This window comes from Rana temporaria, chromosome 4 (genome assembly GCF_905171775.1).
Source record: "Rana temporaria chromosome 4, aRanTem1.1, whole genome shotgun sequence".
Lineage (NCBI taxonomy): Eukaryota > Metazoa > Chordata > Amphibia > Anura > Ranidae > Rana > Rana temporaria.
In genome coordinates, this window is record NC_053492.1 from 191242872 (window position 1) to 191257509 (window position 14638).

General features: G+C 43.1%; 1 protein-coding gene across 2 annotated transcripts in view; it reads right to left on the reverse strand.

The window, feature by feature from the left end:
- Nucleotides 1-4813: 4813 nt before the first annotated feature.
- CCDC50 (coiled-coil domain containing 50) overlaps nt 4814-14638 on the reverse strand; it is a 90603-nt gene continuing 80778 nt past the window's right edge. For both annotated transcript variants that reach the window (XM_040349560.1, XM_040349562.1), the window contains 3 exons: nt 14340-14413; nt 8358-8473; nt 4814-5108 (listed from right to left, as the gene is read on the reverse strand). In XM_040349560.1, the coding sequence (XP_040205494.1) occupies nt 5089-5108; nt 8358-8473; nt 14340-14413 (210 nt within the window). In that variant the 3' untranslated portion in view covers nt 4814-5088. The remainder of the gene's footprint in view (nt 5109-8357; nt 8474-14339; nt 14414-14638) is intronic.

Sequence of the window (14638 nt, forward strand, 5' to 3'; positions counted from 1 at the left end):
ACATTTAATGCCCTGAGATCATATTTCCAGGATGTTGTGAACATTAACAAAAAAAATCACTTTATATTATGCCCATTCCCTAATGTGGACGTTCCACTAAAATGCAGGATCCAGCTATTGTATCATCTATGTAAAATTATCATTAAAGAAAAAAAAAAACGCTTCTGCACTATAGGGTTGCAGAATGCAGACTATCCCAAACCTCTTGAGAAGAGGCTCATGCAGAGATTTGAGATCTATAGCATTACCAGGATCTTGCCAAAAGGATCACAACATCAGCTAGGTGCTGTTAGCAGAAGCCATCTATATTTTACCCGTTTTTTTGTCCGGGCCTAATTCCACAATTATACATAATGGAGATGTTGCATTTTATTGCAAAGTCTGCTATGAATGGTTTTGCCAATTGCGCAAACAAACTTGCATCAATGGGTTTATTTGGAAAGGCAGCACAAAATGCAGTGACAATGCTACAATCCATAATAAGCAGACTTAAGGCCCCTTTCACACATGCGGACCTTCCGATTGATCAGTTCAGTCACATTTTTTTTTAAAGAAAAAAAACTGATCAGTTTTTCATTCCTTTTTCATCTGTTTTTTACATCTGCCAGCTAGAGTCCTTAACCACTTGGGTCCCAGAGTCCAAACTGGACCGTTCAGCCATTTACATCCGATTTGTTTTTTAATGGATGAAAAATAGGGCTTTCATCCGTTCAAAAAACAAAAAACAAAAAAATGGATGTTGACGGAAGCGGAAGCGGATGAAAATGGATTAAAATAGATGATCATCTTTTATCATCTGTTTTTCCCTAGGAATGCATTGATGTCCATTTTTCATCCATCAACGGATAGATAAATAACAGATGAACGGTGCCATGTGTGAAAGGGGCCTTAAGCCCTGTACACACGATCGGATATCTGATGGAATCTAATCCGATGGATTTTTTCATCGAATATCCGATGAAGCTGACTTTCATCAGTCTTGCCTACACACCGGTCAAAAATCTGATCGCGTCCAACACGGTGACGTAAAACACTACGACGTGCTGAGAAAAATGAAGTTCAATGTATCCGAGCGTGCGTCGACTTGATTCTGAGCATGTGTGGATTTTTGACCGATGGACTTCCACACAGACGATTGTTTTTTTATCCATAGGAACATTTTAAAACATGTTCTATTTTTTTTCACCGATGGAAAACAAACCGATAGGGCCCACACACGATCAGTTTGTCCGATGAAAACGGTCCATCGGTCTGTTTTCATCGGACAAACCGATTGTGTGTACAGGGCTTTAGTCTACTCTTTAGACCAGGGATAAGCAATTAGCGGACCTCCAGCTGTTGCAAAACTACAAATCCCATCATGCCTCTGCCTCTGGGTGTCATGCTTGTGGCTGCCAGAGTCTTGCTATGCCTCATGGGACTTTTAGTTTTGCAACAGCTGGAGGTCCGCTAATTGCATATCCCTGCTTTAGACCATTACAAAACGGACTTGGAATGGTCATTATGGGTTATTGTGTTTTGCGCAGTCACTGCCATTTGCATTTTCCTTTTAGACTATATCTGTACACGATAAGGCCAGTCACATGCTAACATTTCCAGCAATATTCGGGCAGTGCAGGGGGTTAATAAACCAATACACATTTGAGATTGAAGAAAATCTGGCGTCTGCAATAATAAAATGCCAATTACACCTGAAAATCTCTCTCGATTCTGGATTAGTCACATAGGTAAGGGCTACATAGGTGAGTAATCACTTTGGTATCGACATTGAATGATTTGTTGGCGATTACTTCATTCGCAACACATTGAAGTTAATGTCCCACTAAAGAGAGGATTGTAGATAAGTTGTTACATCTCTGAGTAGTAAATATGTTTAATCATTTGTGTAGCATGTGTGTCTTTATATGCTAGGTCTAACATGCCTCACAAAATCAAGTGTTGGGTGCCAAATTGTTTTATTTTCCTGATCCTAAAAGGCCCCTTTCTGTGAGGATTGGTACAGGTTTCATCCGCTTGCTCAGCTGGGATCGCTCCGTTGATCCCCGCTGAGCCGGCAGATGACAGGGCGGTCCCTGCACACTGTGCCACGACCACCCTGTCAGATCTCCGCTTTCCCCTATGGGGGGATCGGATGAACATCGACAGTATGTCCGTGTTCACCTGATCCGCAGACAGATGGAAAAATATGATTTTCCTCCGTCTGCAAAATTAGACCATAGCGGACACCGATGAGATCGGGTGTCAGTGGATGTTAATCCGCTGACACCCGCTCTCCCATAGGGATAAATGCATGTCCGTTTTTCATCCAAAAACGGATGGATGAAATACGGACATACTGTCGGCATGTGTGAAAGGGGCCTAAACACATTGTGACAAGAATAATACAATTCTGAAGGCTGTGTATGAAGGGTGAAGCCATTATTCCTGTCATACATGATGTACATTAGTGGTTATTTGTCCCAAATAAAACAAGCTAGATTATCTGTTTCTAGTGAAAAACTTGCAAAGTCAAGTTTCATGAAACGACAGGATCCTTAAGGCTGAAGTTTAAGTATATCATAGTTACATTGGTTCAAGCTTGGCTCAATGCAAGTATGCAATTATTGTGGAAACTGCAAATCACTGTAGTAGCCACCCCTAGTGCAGCAAATCGCAGAAGCCTTCCAGGCCCACTGCTGTCATTCACAGAACACCTTGTATTTTTTCATTGAATACAAGCCATTCTCTGATTGGACATGGTAGATATTGTGACATCACTACTGATCCACCTCTCCACATCATTTAAAATCGGAGAATGCCTTGCATTCACTCAAAAATACAAGGCCTTCTGTGAATGGCAGCAATATCGAGCATGTGACCCACTGTGGTTTCTATGCAGACGGTTGCCATCACATTCTTTGCAGCTTCCACTGGGATAGCTCAGGTATGTTATGCAAGCTTACATTGGTTCAAGCTGGACCAATGTAACTATCCAATAAAATTCCTACCTAAACTTCAGCTTTAAATGACGAAAAGGCAGATTGAAAGAAAAGAAAGTTTCAAAGCAAAACTGCAGTCGCGTTTATCTAGTCATCACAAACCCTAAGAGAGACATGCTTATTAAAATACATATTAAATCTTACACCAGACTGGCTCACATTGTAACATTAAGAATAAATATGAATACAAAATATAAAATACATGGTATTTCTGCAGATTTACACAAAACCTGACTGCTAGGAGGATACATAAACTTAAGAGAGTACAAAATCAACAATAGAAAAATGGCACTTTAGATTTCGTTTTCTACCTGTACATACATTGTGCAGTTTTAATTCATAACACTGGATATGGATTCAAGAAAAGGAAGTGGGATACAAAGACAAACATAATACAGCATTGACGGGAAGTGACAAGCAGTGGTTTCCTGAGGAGATACACTAGGGAATTCATGATTGTGTAAGCAAACTACAGATTTCAGGAGGAAACCAAGGCAAGCGGCTGATCCATGACTGGAAGCAGTTTCTACTATAGGTCATTATCTTGCAGCTACACAAACATGCATTGATGGATATGCTGAAACCAATGTGTTACATACTTTGTCATATTCTCAGTGACTACTGAATTCATACATTTTGGAACATCACGCATCATGTTCTTTTTAACAATGCAAAAAAATGATTTACCTTAAAAAGAACATTCCACTTAATCAGCAGTGTGTCTTCATTGGATAAATGGTACAAATGGAAAAGTATGTGCAAATTGAAGTTTACTAGCAGCAAGCATCAACCAGATTCCAGCCATTGTTTGTCTTGTGCAGGTTGAAAACTGAACAGTTAATCTGATTGGTTGCTCTAGGTAACACTTCCTGCTTTCCCTGCTTCAGTCTTTATATATGAGCTTCAAATCGCCTCTAAGAAGAACTCCAGTCAAATGACAATTTAACAATGATTAGGCAACTTCATTAGCCAATTCACTAGAGAGTTTTTGAAAGCATTTTTTAGAGAAAAAAAAAAACAGTTAACCAGTATCAGGAAATAAAGCCCATCCAGGAAAACAGAGGTAGCCCTCACATACTGGAGTTGAAGCTTACAGCCTCTACTAACACAAAAGCCTGCATACCCAAGGCCAATTCATCTATAACCATCACTGCATGGGCACTCCTATGGATATTAAATGCATGTATATGTGGATTACCCTGGACTGGAGTTTTCCTTCAACCTTAAAGCGGAGGTTCACCCGCACATGACCCTTTTTCCCCTTAGATGAATGCTCGTTTTCTCTAGGGGAATCGGCTAGTTTTAAAATATGAGCCGTACTTACCGTTTACGAGATGCATCTTCTCCACCGCTTCCGGGTATGGGCTGCAGGACTGGGCATTCCTATTTTGATTGACAGTCTTCCGAGAGGCTTCCGACGGTCTCATCCGTCGCGTCACGATTTTCCGAAAGAAGCCGAACGTCGGTGCGCAGGCGCAGTATAGAGCCGCACCGACGTTCGGCTTCTTTCGGCTACTAGTAACGCGATGGATGCAACCGTCGGAAGCCTTTTGGAAGACTGTCAATCAAGAAGGAACGCCCGCTCCCGAAGACCCATACCCGGAAGCGACGGAGAAGATGCATCTCGAAAACGGTAAGTACGGCTCATATTTTAAAACAACTAGCCGATTCCCCTAGACAAAACGAGCATCCATCTAAGGGGAAAAGAGTAAAAAATATATAATTGGGTGAACTCCCGCTTTAAATTGTAAAGTTACTGATTAGTCAGTAAGTAGTCACATGAAATTACACCTACATCGGTCAACTCTTCTCACTGTGTATATCTCTAGAAAATGTTTCCAAGCTGTATTTTTATTTTTTTCTACAGGATATTCATATTTCACTGGGGCTTTCAAAGCTATGACCAGGTTATCTGGACCAATCACTTTCTTTTGCTTTGACAGTGCTGCAAAAATGTTTGTGCAATACTAACTCGGCCAGCTGCAAAGAAACCAGATAATGCTGCACAGTGTTTGTCACATGTAGGGAAGACAATGGGAGGAATACACTGCCTTGATGCTTCCACTGGTGTTCCGCAAGGTTCCAAGCTTCACGGTCATGGACCCATGTCTCACTGTCTGTGATGGGAACCTGGAAAGAATAACAGAATTACAGCATTTCATTAATCGCAGATCAAAAAATTCAGTGCATCTGCTTACTGCACCTTGTAGATACAGAAAAGGAGAGACATTGATTTTACCATGGACTGAAAAACGTTGCAAAATAATGAGATTTTTGTACTTCCTGAAAAATGTATTTCTTCGAGTCCATTGAGGGACAGAAAGTCAGATACACTTAGTTTATACTGCTGCCTACAGGAGGATTTGACAACAGCTATAAGAAAAAATGTAAGCCAGCCTGCAGTAGAACCCCCCACCTCAGCATGCCTCAGTTTTGTGGCAGTACTAAAAACATGAAATAAAAATACAGAGGGGCGGGATCAACTGCAGTGGGCCTCAGAGGCAAGGAATTGGCCCGTGGGCAAAAAGAGGGGCTCCATGGATCTAAATTACACAGATGGAAAGTACCTTTGGACCCACTAGTATGACCTGCACATCTGTATGGACACCAGGCCAATGCTGGATATAGGTTTAGATAAAAGGTCTCAAACTGGCCCTCCAGTTGTTGCAAAACTACAAGTCCCATGAGGCATTGCAAGGTGGACGGTTACAAGCATGACTCCCACAGCCAGAGGTATGATGGGACTTGTAGTTTTACAACAGCTAGAGGGTCGCCAGTTTGAGACCCCCTTGTTTAGATGCTTGTAACCGTATAAGGCCCCTTTCACACTTGTGCAACCTGAAAGACACATGATTTTGCCACAATTTTTTTGCTGCTATTTTGATGCAACTTTAACCACTTAAGGACCCGCTCATGTACATATACGTCGGTACTTTAAAGATAGATATAAAGACAGTCTTTTTGACCCCAGATTTTTTATTTAAAAAAAGTGAACTTTTTCCCAAAAAAAGTGCGCTTGTAAGACCGCTGCGCAAATATGGTGTGACAAAAAGTATTGCAATGACCGCCATTTTATTCTCTAGGGTGTTAGAAAAAATATATATATATAATGTTTGTGGTTTTAAGTAATTTTTCTAGCAAAAAAAAAAAATATTTTAATCTTGTAAACACCAAATCTGAAAAACAGCCAAGGTCCTTAAGTGGTTAAGCAATGCCTGTGTAATCTTGGGGTCTATGAACCTCAAATCGCATCAAAAATTGCCCACATGCAGTGCCGATCCAGACCTCCCTGGGGCCCCAAGCAAAATTCTGCTAAGGGGCCCTCTACCTGCCCGCGTGATGCCATGAGCTATGTAAACAATTAGCCCTGTGCACACCATACAGCCTTGTGCCCAGTGCACACCAAATGCAGCCATGTGCACATCAAGCGCAGCCTGGTGCCCAGTGCACACCAAATGCAGCCATGTGCACACCAAATGCAGCCTTGTGCCCAGTGCACACCAAATGCAGCCTTGTGCCCAGTGCCCCCCATGATGCAGTCTTGTGCCCGCCAATGCAGCCTTGTGCCCACCATTCAGCCTACCAGTGCAGGGGAGGAAAGGAGAGGCGCCCAGATGATCAGCGCAGGGAACACAGCAATAACAGCTTTTATTTCCAGTGCAGTGTTCCCGCCGCTCATTGTCACATACAGCCCCACCCCCTGGCTGGGGAACTTTGATTAACAGATCACCAGTCACCAAGATTGGACGGGTGATCTGTCTATCAAAGTCCCGGGACCAGGAGGAGGGACTGTATCTGACAGTGAGCGGCGGGGAACACAGCAATTGAAATGAAAACTGTGATCGGTGTTCCCTACATGCGCTGAGCTCTAAACATCCGGGTGGCTCTCTTCCCCTCCACGATCACTGGGAGAAGGACTCCCATTCCACCGGCGCCGCCACTGCACCCACTAGGGGAGGTGGGGCCTTGAGTAATTTGCGGAGCCCTACGCAGCTTGCGTAGTGAGCTTATAGGGCGGATCAGCTCTGCCCACATGTGTGATGGTATACTCTGTGTTTACAAGATTAAAACAGTTTTTTTTGCTAGAAAATTACTTAGAATTTATATATATATATATATATATATATATATATATATATATATATATATATATAATGTATATATATATATATATATATATAAAATGTTTGGGGGTTCTAACACCCTAGAGAATAAAATGGAGCAGCGGTCTTACAAGCGCATTTTTTGGGGGGAAAAAAAATCACCTTTTTTAATTAAAAAAATAAAGCAGTAAAGTTAGCCCAATTTTTTTTATATTGTGAAAGAAAATTTTACGCCGAGTAAAATGATACCCAACATGTCAAGCTTCAAAATAGCGCCCGCTCGTGGAATGGCCTCAAACGATTAGCCTTAAAAATCCCCATAGGCGACGTTTAAAAAATTCTATAGGTTGCATCTTTTGAGTTTCAGAAGAGGGCTAGGGCTAGAATTATTGCTCTTGCTCCAACGATCGCGGCGATACCTCACTTGTGCGGTTTGAACGTCGTTTTCATATGCGGGCGAGCTCGTCGGGACGGGGCGCTTTAAAAAAAATGTTTTTGTTTTCTTATTTAAATTTTATAAATTTTTACACTGTTTAAAAAAAAAAAAAATGGGTCACTTTTATTCCTATTACAAGGAATGTAAACATTCTTTGTAATAGAAAAAAATTACAGGTCCCCTTAAATATGAAATCTGGGGTGAAAAAGACCTTAGATCCCATGTTTAGACTAAAATGCAAAAAAAAAAAAAAAAAATTGTCATTTGAAAAAACGACAACAGGAAAATGTGCCCTTAAGATGCATGGGCGGAAGTGATGTTTTGACGTCGCTTCCACCCTGCTATGCTATGGAGACGGGTGGGGGCCATCTTGCCCTCACTCGCATCCACGGCAAGCAGGAGACAGGACCTGATCGCCTCCACCGCTGCCGACGGCTCCGGTGAGCGGCGGAGGGCGCGGGAGAGGGGGCCCTCTCCCCCGTCGCCGATAACGGTGATCTTGCGGCAAATCCACCACGCAGACCAGCATTATCGTTTACAGGACCGGCGCATGAAGAGATGGATATCACGGTTGTGGCAGCAGCTGCTGCCGTTACCGAGATATCCCTCTTCAAAAATAGGATGTATATAGTCGTGCGCGGGTCCTTAAGTGGTTAAAAAAAAAAAATTGGGTACAGTATTGCATGACCGCACAATTGTCATTCAAAGTGTGAGAGAGCTGAAAGCTGAAAATTGGCCTGGGCAGGAAGGGAGTATAAGTGCCTAGTAAGCAAGTGATTAAAAAACTAAAAGTAGACCCAGCTTAGGCAGTGAAGTTCAAGATGATTTTCTAACGCATACCTTTATGGGAGGACTGAGACTTTGAGCTGGGACGGGGAGAGCTGTGGGAGTTACGATTTGCGTAATCATTACTATAATCATCATTGCAATCTTCATCTGGAGGGGGAGGGAGAGGCCTGTTTAAAAAGGAATACAATGTGCATTATTTCAAGTTTACATTTGAAACAAGGATTTACATAACAATACATTATTGCACAATTATGACAACCTAGAGTATGTGAAATATATTAGAATATGATTTTAAAGAGATTTTCCCTAAGAAAGTAGCAAACTCCCTTGCACACATACAGATAATGATCTGTCAGCTACTACCAGCTTAGATTCACTTATTGGCCGTTTCCAGAGCAGGTAAACAAATAAAAATCAGTTCTGAAACTGGCATAGCGCCCAAACTCAGAACAACTTGGAATCTATTTGGCATAACACAACAGCCAATAAGAAAACTGGTTGCAGTGTATTGCATGAATACACTTAAAGCATATCTACAGTGAGGGAAAAAAGTATTTGATTTCCTCCCGATTTTGTACATTTGCCCACTGACAGAGAACTGATCAGTCTATAATTTTTATGGTAGGTTTATTTTAACAGTGAGACAGAACAACAAAAAAAAAAAAAATCCAGAAAAACGCATTTCAAAAAAGTTATAAAATTGATTTGCATTTTAATAAGTGAAATATTTGACCCCTTGGCAAAACATGATTTAGTACTTGGCGGCAAAACCCTTGTTGACAATCACAGAGGACAGACGTTTCTTGTAGTTGGCCACCAGGTTTGCACACATCTCAGGAGGGATTTTGTCCCACTCCTCTTTGCAGATCCTTTCCAAGTCATTAAGATTTTAAGGCTGACGTTTGGTAAACAAACCTTTAGCTCCCTCCACATATTCTCTATGGGATCAAGGTCTGGAGACTGGCTAGGCCACGTCAGGACCTTCCTTTGTTGCATTGGCCATGTGTTTTGGGTCATTGTCATGTTGGAATACCCATCCATGACCCATTTTCAATGCCCTGGCTGAGGGAAGGAGGTTCTCATCCAGGATTTGATGGTAAATGTCCCCTTAGCAGAAAAATACCCCCAAAGCATAATGTTTCCACCTCCATGTTCGAGGGCAGTCATACGCATAGTTGATGCCAAAGAGCTTGATTTTGGTCTCATCTGACCACAACACTTTCACCCAGTTCTCCTCTGAATCATTCAGATGTTTATTAGCAAGCTTCAGACGGGTCTGTACATGTGCTTTCTTGGGCAGGGGGACTTTGCGGGCGCTGCAGGATTTCAGTTCTTCATTGCGTAGTGTTACCAATTGTTTTCTTAGTGACTATGGGCCCAGCTGCCTTGAGATCATTGACAAGATTCTCCCGTGTAGTTCTGGGCTGATTCCTCGCCGTTCTCATGATCATTGAAACTCCACGAGGGGAGATCTTGCATGGAGCCCCAGGCCAAAGGGAGATTGACAGTTATTTTGTGTTTCTTCCACTTGCGAATAATCACACCAACTGTCACCCTCTCACCAAGCTGCTTGGCGATGGTCTTGTAGCCCATTCCAGCCTTGTGTAGGTCTACAACCTTGTCCCCGTCATCCTTGGACAGCTCTTTTGTTTTGGCTATGGTGGAGAGATTGGAATCTGATTGCTTCCGTGGACAGGTGTCTTTTATATACCGTAGGTAACAATCTGAGATTAGAAGCACTCCCTTTAAGAGAGTGCTCATAATCTCAGCTCAGTAACTGTATAGAAGACACCTGGGTTGTGTGGGTTGATAGGTGATCAAATACTTATTTCACTCATTAAAATGCAAATCAATTTATTATGTTTTGGAAATGCGTTTTTCTGGATTATTTTGTTGTTATTGTGTCTCTCACTGATAAACTAACCCCATCATTAAAATTATAGACTGATCATTTGTCAGTGGGCAAATGTACAAAATCAGCAGGGAATCAAATCCCCCCCCCCCTCACTGTAAGCCCAAGAACAAACAAGTAATACATTCCAGCCCCTGGGATGTAATGGCTGCATTCGTTTTCTTTTTACCATTTATTTTTACCTGGTTTTACCTCACTCAACGTATCAATAGAGTGGGGTACAGCAACCTGTAGATTGCGGACAGTCGACTGGTAGATCGCAGTTTGGACTTGCTGACCCACCATTCCAGAGCATAAAAGAGAGTGCACTGTAGAGGTGTAGTAGAGAGCAAGAGCTGCATAAGCTGATGACTCTTCTGTAGTGATGGGTCCTGTCTAATGTGGAGTGATACCAACTGCACTCCACCTCTTATCCTGGCTAGTGGCCACCAGAGTGGTGCCAACAGAAGGAAAGAAGAGATCTCCAGATAAATGAGAAGCAATAAATTGGGCATAATAGCATAGGGCTGCGGTTTACCTACACTGCGGGTGCAGAGTACTGTACTTGCAGGTTTGCTGCGTTTAGCTAATGACTTCTATTATATCCTGTGGGTTTGGTGCATTTTCTGAATGCAGGAGTTATGGTGCGCTTTCAGGAAGTGCACCACACCTGCAGGATATATTAGAAGTATAGGGGCGTGGCCTGGCATCTGGACGAGATGGTTGCTTAGTGAGAGAGCTCACCAGCAGTAGAATGACAGGCAGGAGTCAGTCAGCCACCCGCTCTCAGCTGGATCAGTCTACCCAGCTGAGTAGGAACATACCAGCGATGCTCTGCACCCAGCACACGGACTCACAGGCCGCATCCCAAGCCGCGGACTGTAGTTTGGCTGGCTATGCGGCCGCGGCTGATACCCCTCCGGTCTCCCAGGCAGGCTCATCCTTCCCAAGATCTCCTCCCTTCCTGTGCCTAGCAGACCTCCAGAGTGTGGCCCTGGACATCAAAAGTGCTCCGGCGGCAGCGGATCTAAAAGCGAAGATTAAGGCTGTTGCCTCACGCGTGGAGCATGTCGAGACGGCGGCCATGACAGCAAAATGTCCCCACTCCCCCCCCCATTTTTGGGGGTGGGGTGACCTGGACTCACCAGCCAGTATTTGCAAGCTGTGCACACTCAGCTTAGAGACTCATGTATTGTATCACGGTCATTAGCTTTAGGGATGAGTATCTGTTTTAGCTTAGCAAAACTATGCATTGTCTGTTCCTTTCTTACAGGCTGCAAGTCATTTCTTGCAGTGTTGTATTTGATGTTATGACAGTTAAGGGTCCTTCTGAAGGTGGTGGACTCCATCCCTTACGTCCACGACTAGTGGTGGATGTGAGGGACTGCCACTCCAGATGTTATGGAGTCGGAGGGGCTCCTTAACCCGTTCTCGCTGGCCCTTTTGGATTATAGTAACCCAGTGAGGTACAGAGATGTAAGGCTCTATAACCTTCCTCAACTTTGGAAATTGAAGCGATTGTCACCGGAATGTTGGCGGGCTCTCGGGGGGCCCCCTCTTCCCTGGATCCAGCAGAGTCTGGGTGGCAGGCATGGAGACTGTTCGGGTGTTATCGTATTAATATATGGATGTGTCAAAGTGTTATTGGTTTGCACTGTTAAGCCTTTAGTGATGTCCCGTCGGGGCTGCCTGGTTCCCCTGGGGGGATGCCGCTCTAGGCTCCTCAGACCTTACCCCTCTGCGGTACCACTCTACCCGGCAGGGTCAAGGTTTCTCGTGTTTGTTAATGTTTGCTCACTTGAATCTCTGGATGGCAGGATGTATATACATTCTTGTTTAGGTACTAGGTCCCTTCCCCACCTCGAGGAGGCAGGTATCCCCCTTGAAACCAGCCGGAATAGTCCTTAGTTTTGGTCTCCTGCACCCCTATGAGGTGACTCAGCTGGTCTGATTATACCTCTGGTAGCTTATTTGTGACCCCTGCTTTTGAAGGTATCAAGCCTCTCTTGGGCTGCTAGTACATCCTGAGTGACTTCCTGTTTTCCCGATTTCCCTGCCACCCCCCCCCCCCTTTTGTTTCCCTTTCTTTCTTTCTTTTCTCTTCTTCTTTCTAAGAGGGGGAGGAAGGCACTACCAAGCAGCGCTGACCACTGATCACGCCTTTTTTTTTTTTTTAATAAAGGAATTGTCAGAAACTGTCTGTGTTTTTATTTATTTTAAGTTTTTTGTTGGTGAATGAGTAGGGGTACTCTATACTCAATCACATGGGGGGGGGGGCCTGGGATCTGGAGGCCCCCTCTGTTAAAGGGTGCTTCCGGATTGCAATAAGCGCCCTGCCCGCAGACGCCCACAACCACCAACCAGGGTTGTGGGGAAGAGGCCCTTGTCCCATGGTTTAGGGCATGTGTCCTGGTATGGTTCAGGGCATGTGTCCTGGTATGGTTCAGGGTGGGAACGGAACCAGCAATGGTTTTCTTTTACATTCAGTTATCGTCGGGGAACCCCATCAGCTGGTGCGTCATCCGTTAAGGATGCGGCGACCGGCTTCCTGACCTGATCCTTAAGAACCAGTCATTATTAAAGACGCCGGTCCCTGCCGGCTCTAAAAAAACACAGCTGATCAGCTGCTTTGGAAATTCGCAGTGAAAACGGAGGGGAAATTTGCACCGGACATGCGTGAACCTAGCCTTACAACTAACGATTATTTTTATAATCGATTATATGTATGTATGTATGTATGTATGTATGTATGTATGTATGTATGTATGTATGTATGTATGTATGTATGTATGTATATATATATATATATATATATATATATATATATATATATATATATATATATATATATATAATTTCTAATCGCGATTAATCGCATTAATGTCATAGTTAACTCACGATTAATCGCGCGATTAAGGAGGTTCACCCTTTTTTTTTGTTTTCTTATTTATTTTATTTTTTTTTATAATATTAAATTGTGTTTTTTTATTTTTTTACATTTTGATCACTTTTATTGCTGTCACAAGGAATGTAAACATCCCTTGTGACAGCAATAGGTGGTGACAGGTACTCTTTATGGAGGGATCGGGGTCTAAAAGACCTCCGAGCCATCCTTTGCACTTCAAAGTATTCAGATCGCCGAAAACGGCGATTCTGAATACGGTGTACTTTTTTAAATCCGGCGCCATTGGCAGCCGAGAAACCCGGAAGTGACGTCATGACGCCGCTTCCGTGGTTTCAATGCGGAGACTGAATCAAAGCCGTTTACGGCTTAGTGTCAGTCTCCGCCTGAACACAGAACGTGGCGGATGGAGGATCGGGTCTCCCGGTGGGACGGGAGGCCCGGTCAGAGCGGCGAAAGGCGGCGGGAGGGGGGGGATGTCCCCTCCGGCATAACAACCGAGCGGCTTTTAGCCGCATCGGTTGTTATGTTTGGATAGCCGATCGCCCGCTCTAAACAACGGTACTGGGATGATGCCTGCGGCCGCAGGCATCATCCCGGTATAACCCCCGAACGCCGCCTCGTTAATCGCGCGATAAAAAAAATTGACGGCGTTAACATGGGTTTGTGTTAACGCCGTTAATAACGCGTTTAACTGACAGCACTAATAAATAAATAAATAGCATTTTAAATGTTTTTGGCCCAATTTGTTGTTGGGCAGATTACAAAACACAAATTGCCGCAAGAACACATTACATGCTTTTCTGCAGCTTCTCCATTGAAGTATATTGAACCAAAAAAAATAAAAAATAGCACCGCTTTGCGTTAAAAAGTCCTTGCCCTTTCCAAATACGCAGCAGTTGAAAAAAAATCATGGATGTGAATGTGTCCCATAGGAAAACATGTAAATGAACTGTAGTGTGTTTCTGCCAAAAGCACCAAAAAGAGGTGTGACCCCAGGCCTGAGATGTTTAGTAACATAATGGGGTTAAAGGGCTAATTTTTGTTTTTTTAACCCCATTATGTTACTGGCCGACTAATCGATTATGACAATTGTAATTGATTATTTTCATAATCGATTAGTTGTCGATCGATCGATAGTTGTTTCGGCCCTACTTACAATGGACAGAAAATGGACGTAAATGTGTTTTCCATTTTATACTGCACATAATGCAAACTAATCTAAATTATGTTCCTATACCTGTATGGTTTGTCACTTTTGGAGCGGTGATGTTCATCCTTTGACCGTAGTCGAACGTGTTCAGGTGTATTTAGCTGAAATAAAAAGCATGCTATGATTACAACTAAAAGACCAGTTTAAATATGAATACATGCATAAGCTTGTGACTTTGCAAGTTTAAAACTGTGTTACTGTGTTCTTATTATGTATGCATTCTGATTTATTGCTATATTATATGAAATAGAGTGAAAAAAATAAAAAAATAAAAATTCATGATCTACTCACATATATACAGGGGCGGACTGACAACTCATGGGGCC